This window comes from Mus musculus, chromosome 4 (genome assembly GCF_000001635.26).
Source record: "Mus musculus strain C57BL/6J chromosome 4, GRCm38.p6 C57BL/6J".
Classification (NCBI taxonomy): domain Eukaryota; kingdom Metazoa; phylum Chordata; class Mammalia; order Rodentia; family Muridae; genus Mus; species Mus musculus.
The window spans coordinates 152,134,034-152,146,509 of NC_000070.6; the positions used below are offsets into that span (position 1 = coordinate 152,134,034).

A 12,476-nucleotide genomic window follows, 5' to 3' on the forward strand; every position below is an offset into this window, starting at 1 on the left:
CTCAAACTTACCCTGGGCCCAGGAAGCCCCATTTATGACCACAAGTCAACCAGGCCAGGTCCCCATCGGCCCAGTTCCCAGTCAGCCCAGTCCTACTGCTAGTCAACAGGGCAAGCTTTCTACCTACCTCCTTGAGCGAGTCCACCTCCACATGGCGAAGCTTGTTCTTGGTCTGCATGTAAATGTTATTCAGATGCAGTCCCACAGGGGGATTGGGAGCTGGGTAGCCTGGTGGAGGTGGGGGCGGCTGGGTGCCTGTGGGTGGTGGGGGTGGCGGGAAGCTTGGTGGTGGTGGTGGTGGAGGTGGTGGCGGGGAAGGCTTCCCTAGCTTGCCCCGAGGCAAGCTCTTCTCTGGGTTCAGCATGTCCATGTAGCTCTGTAAGTCTGCAGCTCTTGCACCTGGAATCCCTGGGAGGGGGGTGAGCCAGAAGAACAAATGTTGAAGTCTGCAGAATGCACCCCAGATCCAAGCTGTCTCAACTGCAAACAGCTTATCCAGCAGCAAGGCAAACTGGGGCCTGCTTGGTATGGCTTGCAGTGGCCTCCCCAGTAGGCAGGAGGGTGATGCTCCCAGGTTTCTAGGGGATACTTTAGTAGGTTTTGGGTTGCTGGGTCCTGTGGAGGAGGACCACCTGGCAGGGGCTAGGTGGGTCAGGAGTCTGGGTGGCTGCACTCAGGCAGCTCTCTGGGGCACCTAGTGGTGGGAAGCAGACACTGCAGCTGCAGGTGGTTGGACTCCTGTTCAGGGTGTGGTCAATGTGTACCCACAGGCCTGACTCTGTGGGAAGGCTTTTGTTATGTGTGTCTTTTGTTTGTTTTTTGTTTTATTTTAAGTTTTTCTTTTTTTTTCTTTTCTTTTCTTTCTTTTTCTTTTTCTTTTTTTTTCTCAGACAGAGTTTCTCTGTATAGCCCTGGCTGTCCTGGAACTCATTCTGTAGACCAGGCTGGCCTCGAACTCAGAAATCCGCCTGACTCTGCCTCCCATGTGCTGGGATTAAAGGCGTGCGCCACCACTGCCTGGATGTTATGTGTGTCTTTAACCCTATACTTACTTGTGTCTGTGTTGGACTGAGTGACTTTGGGTGTGGGTGGCCATGTTTGTAATAGGGAAATGGTGGCCTTCTGTTTGTGTAATATAGGTATAAGTGTGCATATTTTTGGCATAAGTGTGTACGTGTGCTTGTGCATGCTTACGTGTATACTCTGCACACCTGTCCACATGTGCACCTTTGAGTTTGGTAGCTTAGCACCGAGATCACCGAGTCATGTGTTGGACACATGCAGGCTTTGTGGCAGGGTCTTATTGGGATGGACAAGTTCAAGTGCATCCCCTCTCCATGTTAAGACATTGACTGATACAGACAGACAGACAGATGGACGGAATGGCCCTGGCTTTGACTCAGTTCCCCACACTCCTCCTCCTCCTTCCATCCACTCACCTCGATTCGATCGCTGCCCCTTGCTGCTGGAGTGACTGGAGGAGCAGGAGTCATAGTTGGAGAACGTGCTAGTAGGCGAGCCCAGGTCAAAGGTCATTGGCTGGACCGACATGGTGGTGTTGGGCGAGGACATACCCGAGTCCAGCTGCTTTGCCTCCAGGTCCATGGATTGATCCCGGGACAAGACTCGGTGTTCCAAGCTCTGAGGGAAAAGGAGGGAAGTTTTGGGCTCCAGCGTCCTGTGGGGATAACTTCCAGGCCAGGCCTATCCAGACTCCTATTCAGAGTCCTCCCTGAGCAACCAGCTGAGGCACTTCCTGACTTCTGCACCATTTCCACTTCTTCCTAGGTCAGGAGTCAAGAGCAGACACTTCCACTTGCACTTCAGGCCTCAGAGAAATGCCCAGCTGGCTCTCCCCAGGCTCAAGACACTTGTGAAGGAGGGTCTGGCCTGCACCCCAAAGGGATGCAGCCCTGCACCTGTCACTCCCCTCTAATCAGAGGGCAGAAGGCTTTGTCTCCTATGCATCTGTGGGCAAAGGACCCTAGGGCTGTCTACTGGAGGAGGAGGAAGGATACATTTAACTTCCATTGCCTGGCTGCAACCTAACTTGCTTGAGCTGCCAGCTGCCTACCCAATGCCAGTGCACCTCCTGATGGTGCTGCGGGGAAAGGCTGGGCCCTAGATGGGATGTGCCTGCTGAGGCTGCCAGGTCTTTCATCCTCCCTCCCACCAGTCGGGCCTCTGAGTGTAGGCCTGCCTCTCCTGCTGGGAGCAGGTCAGGGTGAGGGGCCACTTACATTGCCCATGCTGTCCCTGCTACCGGCAAGCCTGCTCCTCCTCCTCCTCTCTATAGCCTCCTGCCCACAGCTACTCCTCCCTGCCCCTTGCCCCTCCCTGCCTGAGAAGTGTCACAGGCCCCCTGGGAGAGGGAAGCAGGCTGGCACCAGGTAACGGCTCAGCAGCCATGCTTATTGGCTCTGTAATTAGTGTTTGCCTTTTCTGGGCCAGCTACCTTGGTGGCTTGGATCTGTCATTGCTGCTGCTGAGCCTGCCTGGGTGAGGGGGCCAGATCCTGCTGCCTATCCCATTCACTTCAAGGACTCCAGGCCCTGTTGTCTACCCTGTAGGAAAGGGAGCCCCAGAAGATGACTTTGGGGGGGGCTGGAAGAGTGGGGGCGGGGGGGAGAGAGACAACCTGCAGTTGCTCTTTTCTTGATTGGCACTAGGGGGCAGCACTGGGACTCTGCCCTGACTTCTGTAGCCTATGGAAGCTGGAACACAGGGCACAGACTTTGGATCCTGGAATAATACCTTTACTTTCCCATCCTTACTGTGCTATGAGATTATGAACCAGTATCTTCTGCGCCTGAATTGCTTCATCTGTAAGTAGGAGTAACAGTGTTTGCAAAGGTGTTGAAAGTTGGTGACAGACCACTGCATGCCACCTAATACATGCCTTAATCATGAAGTGCCAATCATAGGCAAAGATGAACTAGGTCACACCTGTGGAGCCCAGGCCAGAGAGCTTACCAGTGTCAGAATTCAACAGTGGCTTATGACTGGCTCAGCATCAGGAGCTGGAGCCGGGCAGGCTCTTGGGGCCCTGACTCTGGGAGACCCTCTCTGGAAGTTCATCTCCTAACCTTTCAGCTTGCTTGACCCCTAGGCCCTGCTGTACTGTTCACAACCCAGCCAGGATCACCTACACACTAGCAAGCAGAGCAAGCCTATTGGCCTTCTTTCCTCCGGCTTCATCTGGAAGACTTCCTCATGGCTGGGCTGGGCCCTGGAGATAGCATCCCTCTGAGAGGGGCTGTGAGACCCATCTTTTTCCTTTTCTATTACTGCCTCAAGGTGAGCGTTGAATTATCTGGGACAGGGCCCTGGACTTGGGGACACATTCACCGGAGCCTGAGTCTTACTGGGTCATCTTGTGACTTTGTAAAACATATAGCAAGATAATTTACAAGCATATATCATGTTTTAGTTTTGAGGCAACTACAAAGTGAGCAGATGTGTACCAGTCAAGACAGGTGGCTCCTGTCGGGTGCTGTGCTGCATGGCTGTAATCCTAGCTACTTGCAGGAGGAGAGACACAAGTTCGAGGACAGTCTGGGCAACTTAGCAAGTTCTTATCTAAAAGTCAATTTAAAAGGCAAATGGGGGGGGGCTGGTGAGATGGCTCAGTGGGTAAGAGCACCCGACTGCTTTTCCGAAGGTCTGGAGTTCAAATCCCAGCAACCACATGGTGGCTCACAACCATCTGTGACAAGATCTGACGCCCTCTTCTGAATTGTCTGAAGTCAGCTACAGTGTACTTACATATAATAAATAAATAAATCTAAAAAAAAAGTTAAAAAAATAAAATAAAATAAAAGGCAAATGGGGAGAGACCTGGAAGTGTAGCTTGATGGTACAACATTTTATCAGCACTCCCGAGACCCTAGGTTCAACTTGGGGGGGGGGGGAGAAAGAGAGAAAGAGAAAGAGAAAGAAAGAGGGAAAGAGAAAGAAAAAGAGGAAGAAAGAGAAAGAGAGAGAAAAGGAAAGAGAAAGAGAAAAAGAGAAAGAGAGAGAAGGAAAGAGAAAGAGAGGAAGAGAGAGAAAGAGAAAGAGAAGGAAAGAGAAAGAGAGGAAGAGAAAGAGAGAAAGAAAGAGAGAGGAGGTTATACCTGTCTGTGAAATGAGACCACGACCATACCCTACAAGAGGTTCTGTAAGATTTAAGTCAGATAATACATGTGGGTGGGTGAAAGATCAACTTGGTTGACTCCAGTGATCTGTGTCTCTTGGCTGCTGCCTGTCCTCATGCGCGCCCCCCCCCCCCCTCAGGCAAGAGGCATCATATCTCTGAACTTCACCTTTCTCCTTGGTACAAGGGCAAGACACTGATTCTTGGGGTTAAATGGTGAGAAGGGTGAGAGACTCCACACCAGCCACTTGTGGGTCATACCAGGGTTTGCACCGTACGTAGGTAGCGGGAACAGTGGGTGTGGCCATTGAACTCTGCCAGGTCGGCAGCGGTGTACCCATCGTGGTCGCGGACGTCCAGCCCAGCGCCGTTCACCGCGAGGATCTGGCAGCACTGTAAGAGGGCGAAGCACGAGGAGGAGAGGTGGGTCCCTCCATGTCCAGCACTTCAGAGAAGCTGCGAGGACATCGCTGGGCCGCCAGAGGGCGACAGCGTCCCAGTCTCCGGCCCCGCCCCAACCACGCCTTCGCCCACTTTCCAGCCCCGCCCCTCTCGGGCCGCCCTGACCTCCAGTTCCCCGTTCTCAGCAGCGTCATGCAGCGGGGTTCCGCCCCACAGGTCCTGCGAGATCTCTGCCCCGTGCAGCAGGAGCCAGCTGAGCACTTTGGTGTGGCCGCGACTGGCAGCAAAGTGCATGGCCGTGGCGCCGTCGTGGTCCTGCTCTGAAAAGCTAACGTCTGCAAAGCTCACCTGTAGGGAGGGGCGGGGCAGAGGGCGGGGCTTGCGCTGGGTCCCCCTCCTGGCCCCGCCTCAGTCCCAGCAGGCCCCGCCCACTCCCAGGGCTGTACCGCCCTGTGGTCCTCAGCTCACCAGCCACACCAAGACTGGGTTGTGGCCCATCTGTGCTGCGGCATGTAGGGGTGTCATGCCGTCTTGGGCGCGCAGGTGCGGATCTGCACTGCACTCCTGCACAAGGTACTTCGTCACTTCCAGGTGGCCCTCCTGGCACGCCAGGTACAGGGGCGTGGCACCGTTGTTGGTTTGGGCATTCACTCCCCTGTGAATAGGCAACACCCAGTGTGGGCTCTAGATGCCCGCTGCACTCTCGTCAAAAAACTCCTTCAACCTTTAGCTTGGCTCTCTGGAGTGCTGAAAGTGGCAGGTAACAAAGAGGCTTTGTCACAGGTTGTCCGAGATCTTTGGCTCAGTTCTATAATGCTGTCCCTCAGCGTGTTTCTCCACTCTGCCCCTCCTTATTATTGTTTTTTAAAAAAATTTTTTAGAAAAGGTCTTTTTATGTAGCCCTGGTTATCCTTCACTAAGTAGGCTGGCCTCAAACTCACAAAGATCTGCTTGCCTCTGACTCTTGAGTGTTGGTATTAAAGGCAGGCATCGTCATGCCTAACTAAGATTTATTTTTCATTATATTTACTTACCTTTTATTGATTTTATTTTTCCTTTTATTGGAAAATAGACTCTTTGCCAGGCAGTGGTGACACATGCCTTTAATCCCAGCACTTGGGAAGCAGAGGCAGGCAGATTTCTGAGTTCGAGGCCAGCCTGGTCTACAAAGAGAGTTCCAGGACAGCCAGGGCTATACTGAGAAACCCTGTCTCGAAAAAAACAAAACCAAAAACAAACAAAAACAACAAAAAAAAGAAAATAGACTCTTTTACCATAACATATGTTTATTTGTTTGTTTATTTATTTGTTTATTTATTTATTTATTTATTTATGGGGGGCATGGCATAAGGCAGTCAGACGACAGCTTTGGGGAGTCATCTCCTTCAACCTGGAGATGGAACTTAGGGCATCGCACTTAGATGCGAGCACAGCAAACACCCTTACCCTTTGTACTATCTCACAAGCCTTAGACCCACCTTTTAGTTGGTGTCTATAAGGACATGATTACCTGGTTTCTTCCACCTTCAGCCACACTAGCGATCGCGGTGTGCCCCCACGATCACTGTCTGAACTCAGGTGTCTCCCCATTTGGAATGCTCCATTCTTTCCTCCTAAGACTCAGGACACACCCCCCTGAAACCTACCTGTCCTTTCTCCTCATACCATTGGGAGACCTCTCCAGCCTTGGGCCAGCTCCTTTGATAGCCTGGTAGGCTTGATTTTCTATAACTACTACTAGCCTGGGCCTCGCCCAGGAAACTGATTTCCTAGAAGGCAGAGCCAGAGGTTTCCAGCTAAAACGCAGCATGCCCAGTTAAATCCAGACTTCAGATGGACATCAAGTGGCATTCTAGCGTTTGCCAAGTACAGACTACAGAATGTGACTCACAGTAGGTACGCAGATAGTGACGTGGGAAGAGCAGGTGGCATCCCATTATGTTCTAGCTTTGGCTTGTTACTAGTCCTTATCCTTGCTTCCCCAGCCCAGCTCTGGTACCACACCTGAGTGGGGATGAAATTAGAGAGTACTGAATCTGCCTGGGCCACTAGGCTGGTGCAGGTTTGGACTGTCCAGGGTGCAGTTACCAAGAACGGACACTGGGTGGAGCCATAAGCTACTCCCGACCCATCACCTGCCCATTCAAATCTGTAGGTCCATGCTGATTAGCCTTGACATCACAGGGCTCTTCAGTCATTCATATTCCCACCGAAAATTATTCTCCCTAGCTAAAAACATCCAGAGTGTCAATCAGGCCCGTCAAGCTCCTCATTCGTCCATGAGGAGCTTGTCCCTCCTCCTCTATTTGGCTATGTACCATCTCCTTGTCACTGCAACATGAGTTAGGTCCCCGCTCCTACCAAAACAAGCATGCCTTCCTCTCCTTACCCACCATCCCCCCAGCAGCCCCTCTTCTCTACCTACAGGCCTGAGCTGAAGCCTCTCTCCCAGGTTGTATCCCCCTCTGACCCCTTTGCTTGTCTCTTGACTCCTTGGGGATCCTTCTCTGACCCCTGACACAAGGCTGTCGCTTGCTGATCTCATGTTGAATCTGGCTCTTTAGATGTCTGGGGGCAAACAGGTACCAGGACAGGTTGTCTTTCAGCATGTCACCTATGTCAAGAGCAAAGTGAGGTCTGGGGGTGTCCTCAGCATTACAGTGTCTTCCTAGCATGTGAAATGTTCTGGGTTCCAGACTCAGCAACACGCACACGCACACACACACTCACACACACGTGCACACAGGGACAGACCAAGCATCTTGGCACACACTTCTATCATTCCAGCACCTGGAAGTCTGTGACAGGAAGATCGCTGAGACTCTGAACTACACGGTAAAACTCCATATCGAAAACCCTAAACTAAAGTGAAATGGAAAATAAAATAAAAACCAGGTCTTGCCTGGACAATACAGGGCAGGCAAAAGACCTAGCCATCAGCCACACTCCTTCCTTCCTTCCTTCCTTCCTTCCTTCCTTCCTTCCTTCCTCTCTCTCTCTCTCTCTCTCTCTCTCTCTCTCTCTCTCTCTCAGAACCCTGATGGTTCATGGCTCTAGCCTACAATCCCAGCGCCATCCTCGCCCCCACACACTGGTGTGTCGGGAACAGCCTGCTGAATATTTCATGACCGACACTCAGCAGCCTGAATTATTCACCCCCCCTCAATCTCCCCTTCTGTACCCAAGGCACAGTGAGTGCTGGGGTCCTGGGGATTGAAAGTCAAGTGGGGAGACCCCTAGGACTTGCTGGGTTTTCAGGGTGGGAGAGGCAGTTTACACAACAAAGAAAGCTGGACTCACTGTGAGCCTTGCCATTTCAGCACCTTCTAGTTGGCAGGTAGCCACCATCTAGGAGTATCCAGAACCTAGAAGGAGCTGGGCAGCAGAAGGCATTGGTACCCACATCCTCCCGCCAGCTGCTAGCTGTCACTCCCAGCAGAGCCTTGGCACAGAGTAAAAGTCCCCATTATCACCAGCATGTCAACTTCTGCCCCCAAGACTGCGATTGAGGGGTGGGAGGCCCAGAGCGTGGGGCGACTCTGCTGATGGGCCACTAGAAAGGGGGCAGCCAGTTCTTGTCTTGCTTCATATAGAGGTTAGAGAAATGCAGGTTCCCCTAGACTCACTGAAGAAAAATGACAACGCTATGAAAGGCTCTAAGGAAAGAGCCCAGCCTGGTCTACAGCGCGAGTTCTGGGCCAGCCAAAGCTACATGGAGAGCCCCTGCATTAACTTTAAAAAACGATTATTGACTGAAAATAGCTTCTTTAATTGAATAGTTACTCCCCAAGTCCAGCAATTACCGAGTTTCATATTCTTTCTCATCTGATCCTTTTTACGGTCTTGAGGGAGAATTTTAGCACTGTTTCCCCTTTCTCAAATGAGGGCACAAAGGCAGGGAGGGCTAAGATCATTTGATACGAAATAGACAAAGCTACGATGTGAGCCTGAGTGTGTGAGAGAGAGAGAGAGAGAGAGAGAGAGAGAGAGAGCGCAGCTGCAGCTGTGCCGTGTTCATTTTCACACCTTTCTTGTCTCTCTGTCTCCCTCCTCTTCACACAGGCCTCTCTCTCAGGAACCCCTTTACCAGTGAGCTCAGATATACATGGGCTGAGGAGCAGGACAAGGGCCGAGGAGAACCAGGTGCATGTCCCACCTCCCTCAAGCTGGGTCACAGTGTCCCTTTTTGGATTCTCAGACCTATGGTTGAGATGGCTCTTCTTGGGGCTGGCGAGATGGCTCAGTGGTTAAGAGCACTGACTGCTCTTCCGAAGATCCTGAGTTCAAATCCCAGCAACCACATGGTGGCTCACAACCATCCGTAACGAAATCTGATGCCCTCTTCTTGGAGTATCTGAGGACAGCTACAGTGTACTTACATATAATAAATAAATCTTAAAAAAAAAAAGAGATGGCTCTTCTTTGTCTGACAAGATGAGCCAGGACCCATGGTCCTGCCAACACATGGCAGGCTAGTCTCTCTCTCTCTCTCTCTCTCTCTCTCTCTCTCTCTCTCTCTCTCTCTCTCTTCCTCTCTCTCTCTCTCTCTCTCTCTCTCTCTCTTCCTCTCTCTCTCTCTCTCTCTCTCTCTCTCTCTCTGTGTGTGTGTGTGTGTGTGTGTGTGTGTGTGTCTGTCCTTCCCAGCACCTGCTTCTTTGCCACCTACCCATTCATTTGTGCACAGAACGGTTTCTGAAACTCTAAATGTTCCCATCCCACCTCCACGTAAGCCATGTTGGGAAAGGACAAGCTCTCTCTTGCTTCTTCTGAGACAGGGTTTCGTGTACTCCAGGTTGACCTAGAACTTGCAGTGTAGCAAAGGATGGCCCTTGGAACTTAGATCCTGGGGTCACGGGCCTGGACCACCACTCCCTTTATATGGTGCTGGGGATGCAAGCCAGGGTTTCATGCACGCAGGGCAAACATTTGACCACCGAGTCACTAAGTCACACTAAAATCTCTCTCTCTCTCTCTCTTTTTATTTATTTATATGAATACACTGTATCTGTCATCAGAACTATCAGAAGTGGGCATGAGATCCCACTACAGATGGTTGTGAGCCACCATGTGGTTGCTGGGAATTGAACTCAGGACCTCTGGAAGAGCAGTCAGTGCTCTTAAACACTGAGCCATCTCTCTACCCCCTCCTTTCTCTTATAAGGTTTATTATTTTTATTTTATGTGTATAAGTGAGGGCCCAAATATTTATATGTGCACCACATGCATGCAGGTACCCATAGAGGGCAGGAGAGGGCGCCAGATACACTGGAACTTGAACTATGGGTGGCTGAGAGCCATCATGTGGATGCTGGGAACTGAACTCAGGCCCTCTGCAAGAGCAGCCAGTGCTCTTAACCACTGAGCCATCTCCCCAGCTCCACTACTCTCCTGGACCCTAAACTTGGGAGTTTGAAAACTCTGCTACAAGCTATCCTGCTGCTATAAGCAATGATCTTAGATCATAAGTAGTTTGTAGTTTTCCTCCTGGGGAATAAAAGGTGATTTGAACAAAGAATGATTATGGAAGCCACTCTGGCAGAAAAAGGAATGTAGTCTATTTCTGAGGGTTTCTTAGAAATCTGTTCAAATTTATACCAGTGTACAGCTAGCGCTGCCACAAAACAAAACAAAACAAAACAAAAAACAAGGAGTGATCAGGCAGGCTATGGTCAAAAGGTCAAAATTTTTAAAGGTTTATTTACTGATGTATTTGGGAACTTTGTATGTATGTATATATCTGCACACCAGAGGACAAGATCAGACAGCTATAGGCTGCCATGTGGGTGCCGGGAATTGAACTCAGGCCCTTTGGAAGAACAGTGAGTGCTCTTAACCACTGAGCCATCTCTCTAGTCCCCAAGGGGTAAAACGTCTTACTCTTCTGCTGCCAGGAATATCTGCCCTAAGGGAGGTCAGGAAGGCTCCTCACACAAGGTGCCTGTCAATCCCAAGTCCTATTTATGCTAAGAGCTTGGCTCACAGAGGAAAAGCGCCCCCCCCCCCCCCGCATCCTAATCCACCAGCAAGGCTGGCTCATCTTCATTGTCGGGTTGACTGGATTTAGAATCACCTACGAGACACCTCGGGCGAGATGTGAGGACAGTTACAGAGAGATTTAACTGAAGAGGAAATTGGAAGAAAGTGGGGAACCAGCTGAGCACATTCAACTCTCTGCTTCCTGACTATGAACATGTCACCTCAGGTTCCTACTGACTTGCCTGCCTCTTTCCCCACCCCATCCCCACCCTGGTCCCCAGGAACAGACTATATCTCCTCTTAAACTACAGGTCAAATCCTGCTAGTTGCTTTTGTTAGGTAGTTTGTCTCAGCAATGGAAACAATCTATACACATTTCCAGCCCTTGCTTGCCTCTCTCCCAACCTCCACCAGACACAAGGAATTATCAATGATGCCCGCAGCGGTGGCCACGCGCCACGACCCCACCCCACAGCGTAGCTCTGTGGCGGCCAGGCCCTCACAGCGGAGCTCTGCGCTGCTGATCCCTTCTTTACTTTTTTTTTTTTTTTTTTGTTTTGTTTTGTTTTTTCGAGACAGGGTTTCTCTGTATAGCCTTGGCTGTCCTGGAACTCACTCTGTAGACAACACTGGCCTCGAACTCAGAAATCTACCTGCTTCTACCTCCTCTAGGATTAAAGGCGTGCACCACCACTGCCCATCGTGCTGATCCCTTCTTACTCATGTATTGTCCAGGAGAGGCCTTTCCTGTCTCCCTCAACTGGGCAAAGAGTTTAGACCCATTTTGGTGAGTGAGTGTATATGTGAAAAGAGGCAGCCAGGCCGGGAGCTCTGTGCCCACCATGGCCTCTGCCTCTCAGGTAGAGTGTGTGCACTTGCCAAATGGGCACAGGGAGATGAAGAAGAGAAGTTCCATCTAGAGTCACAGGCAGTAAGTAACCTGTCACCAGGCATAGACCCAGGATTCCAGTCTCCTCATCAGTCATCAAACAAAGGCGCAACTGCGTGGGAGGCACTGGGCACACACGGCGAGGAAGATAAAGCCTGCAGCTTCATTAGTTATGGGATCCAACAGAAAGAAAAGACACAGAGAGACATGTAGGACACTGTCCAAAGATGATAAGGGCTCAGGAGCCTGAGAGAAAGACCCCAGGTCCTTCCCCTCTCTCCAGTCTCAAAGCTCAAAGTCAGGGCAAAGCCCAGGCCCTCCTCCAGCAGCCCAAAGCAGACTTGGCAAACGCACGTGGGATGGGGTGGGGCGGGGCGGTTGGACTCACGAACCCTGTTAGAAGCAAAGATGTCTGCCAGCCCCTCGAGGCTTTTCAGTTGCCCCAGGTGGGGTTGCAGACATTATATGTACAGTGTGCCACTTGTGTCCTTATCCAGGAGGACTGTCAGCCCACCCGTCTCCCTCACTCCTAGGCATAGCCCCCAGGACTCTCAGATTAGGGGGTCTCCTTTCTGTGGGGTACTGAGAGGAGAAAGAGGGAGGTGTTCAATGGCAACTTCTGCTTCTGGAAAGATTCAGTTCAATGAACTGGGGTAGACTAGAAAAAGAGTGCAGCGCGTTCCTGCACCGGCAAGCTCTGTGCAGTGCCCCAAGTCATAACCGGTGTTCACTGGGGCACAACCGGTGTTCACAGGCCCTTCCCAAAGCTGCCTGGCCCTCCAGAGTTGCTGTGACCTGTCAGCACCATGGCCCATGCTTACCCACAGTCTCCCTGGGCAGGATCGAGTTTCCCACGGGTAGGGATGGCACCCTTCCTCCTTCACTGAGGCACCAGAGAGAGCTGAGCTCTTCTGAATAATTTACAACCCTTCACAGCAGGCCAGGAAGCCCTGAAAGAGTAGGGAGCCACAGCTTTGGGGCTAGGCTGTGGCTAGGCTGTGGGGTCCTTTTATTGAACTCTGTGGCCCTGGAGAATTCCACTCCCAAGGCCAGAGGTCACATGGGCACACAGAC

The 12,476-nt window shown here is 51.3% G+C and overlaps 1 protein-coding gene across 9 annotated transcripts in view; it reads right to left on the reverse strand.

Annotated features, from left to right (window-relative positions):
• The window catches only part of Espn (espin), a 32,084-nt gene that overhangs the window by 13,703 nt on the left and 5,905 nt on the right, over window positions 1-12,476 (reverse strand). For 5 of the 9 annotated variants that reach the window (XM_006539060.3, XM_006539063.3, XM_006539061.3 and 2 more), the window contains exons 3-7: window positions 5,006-5,192; window positions 4,703-4,885; window positions 4,397-4,528; window positions 1,440-1,641; window positions 128-408 (exon numbers count right to left, since the gene is read on the reverse strand). In XM_006539060.3, coding sequence (XP_006539123.1) covers window positions 128-408; window positions 1,440-1,641; window positions 4,397-4,528; window positions 4,703-4,885; window positions 5,006-5,192 — 985 coding nt within the window. Of the gene's footprint in view, window positions 1-127; window positions 409-1,439; window positions 1,642-2,240; window positions 2,293-4,396; window positions 4,529-4,702; window positions 4,886-5,005; window positions 5,193-12,476 lie in introns of those variants that run through there. The other 4 variants (NM_207690.2, NM_207689.2, NM_207691.2 and 1 more) reach the window with 1 other exon arrangement.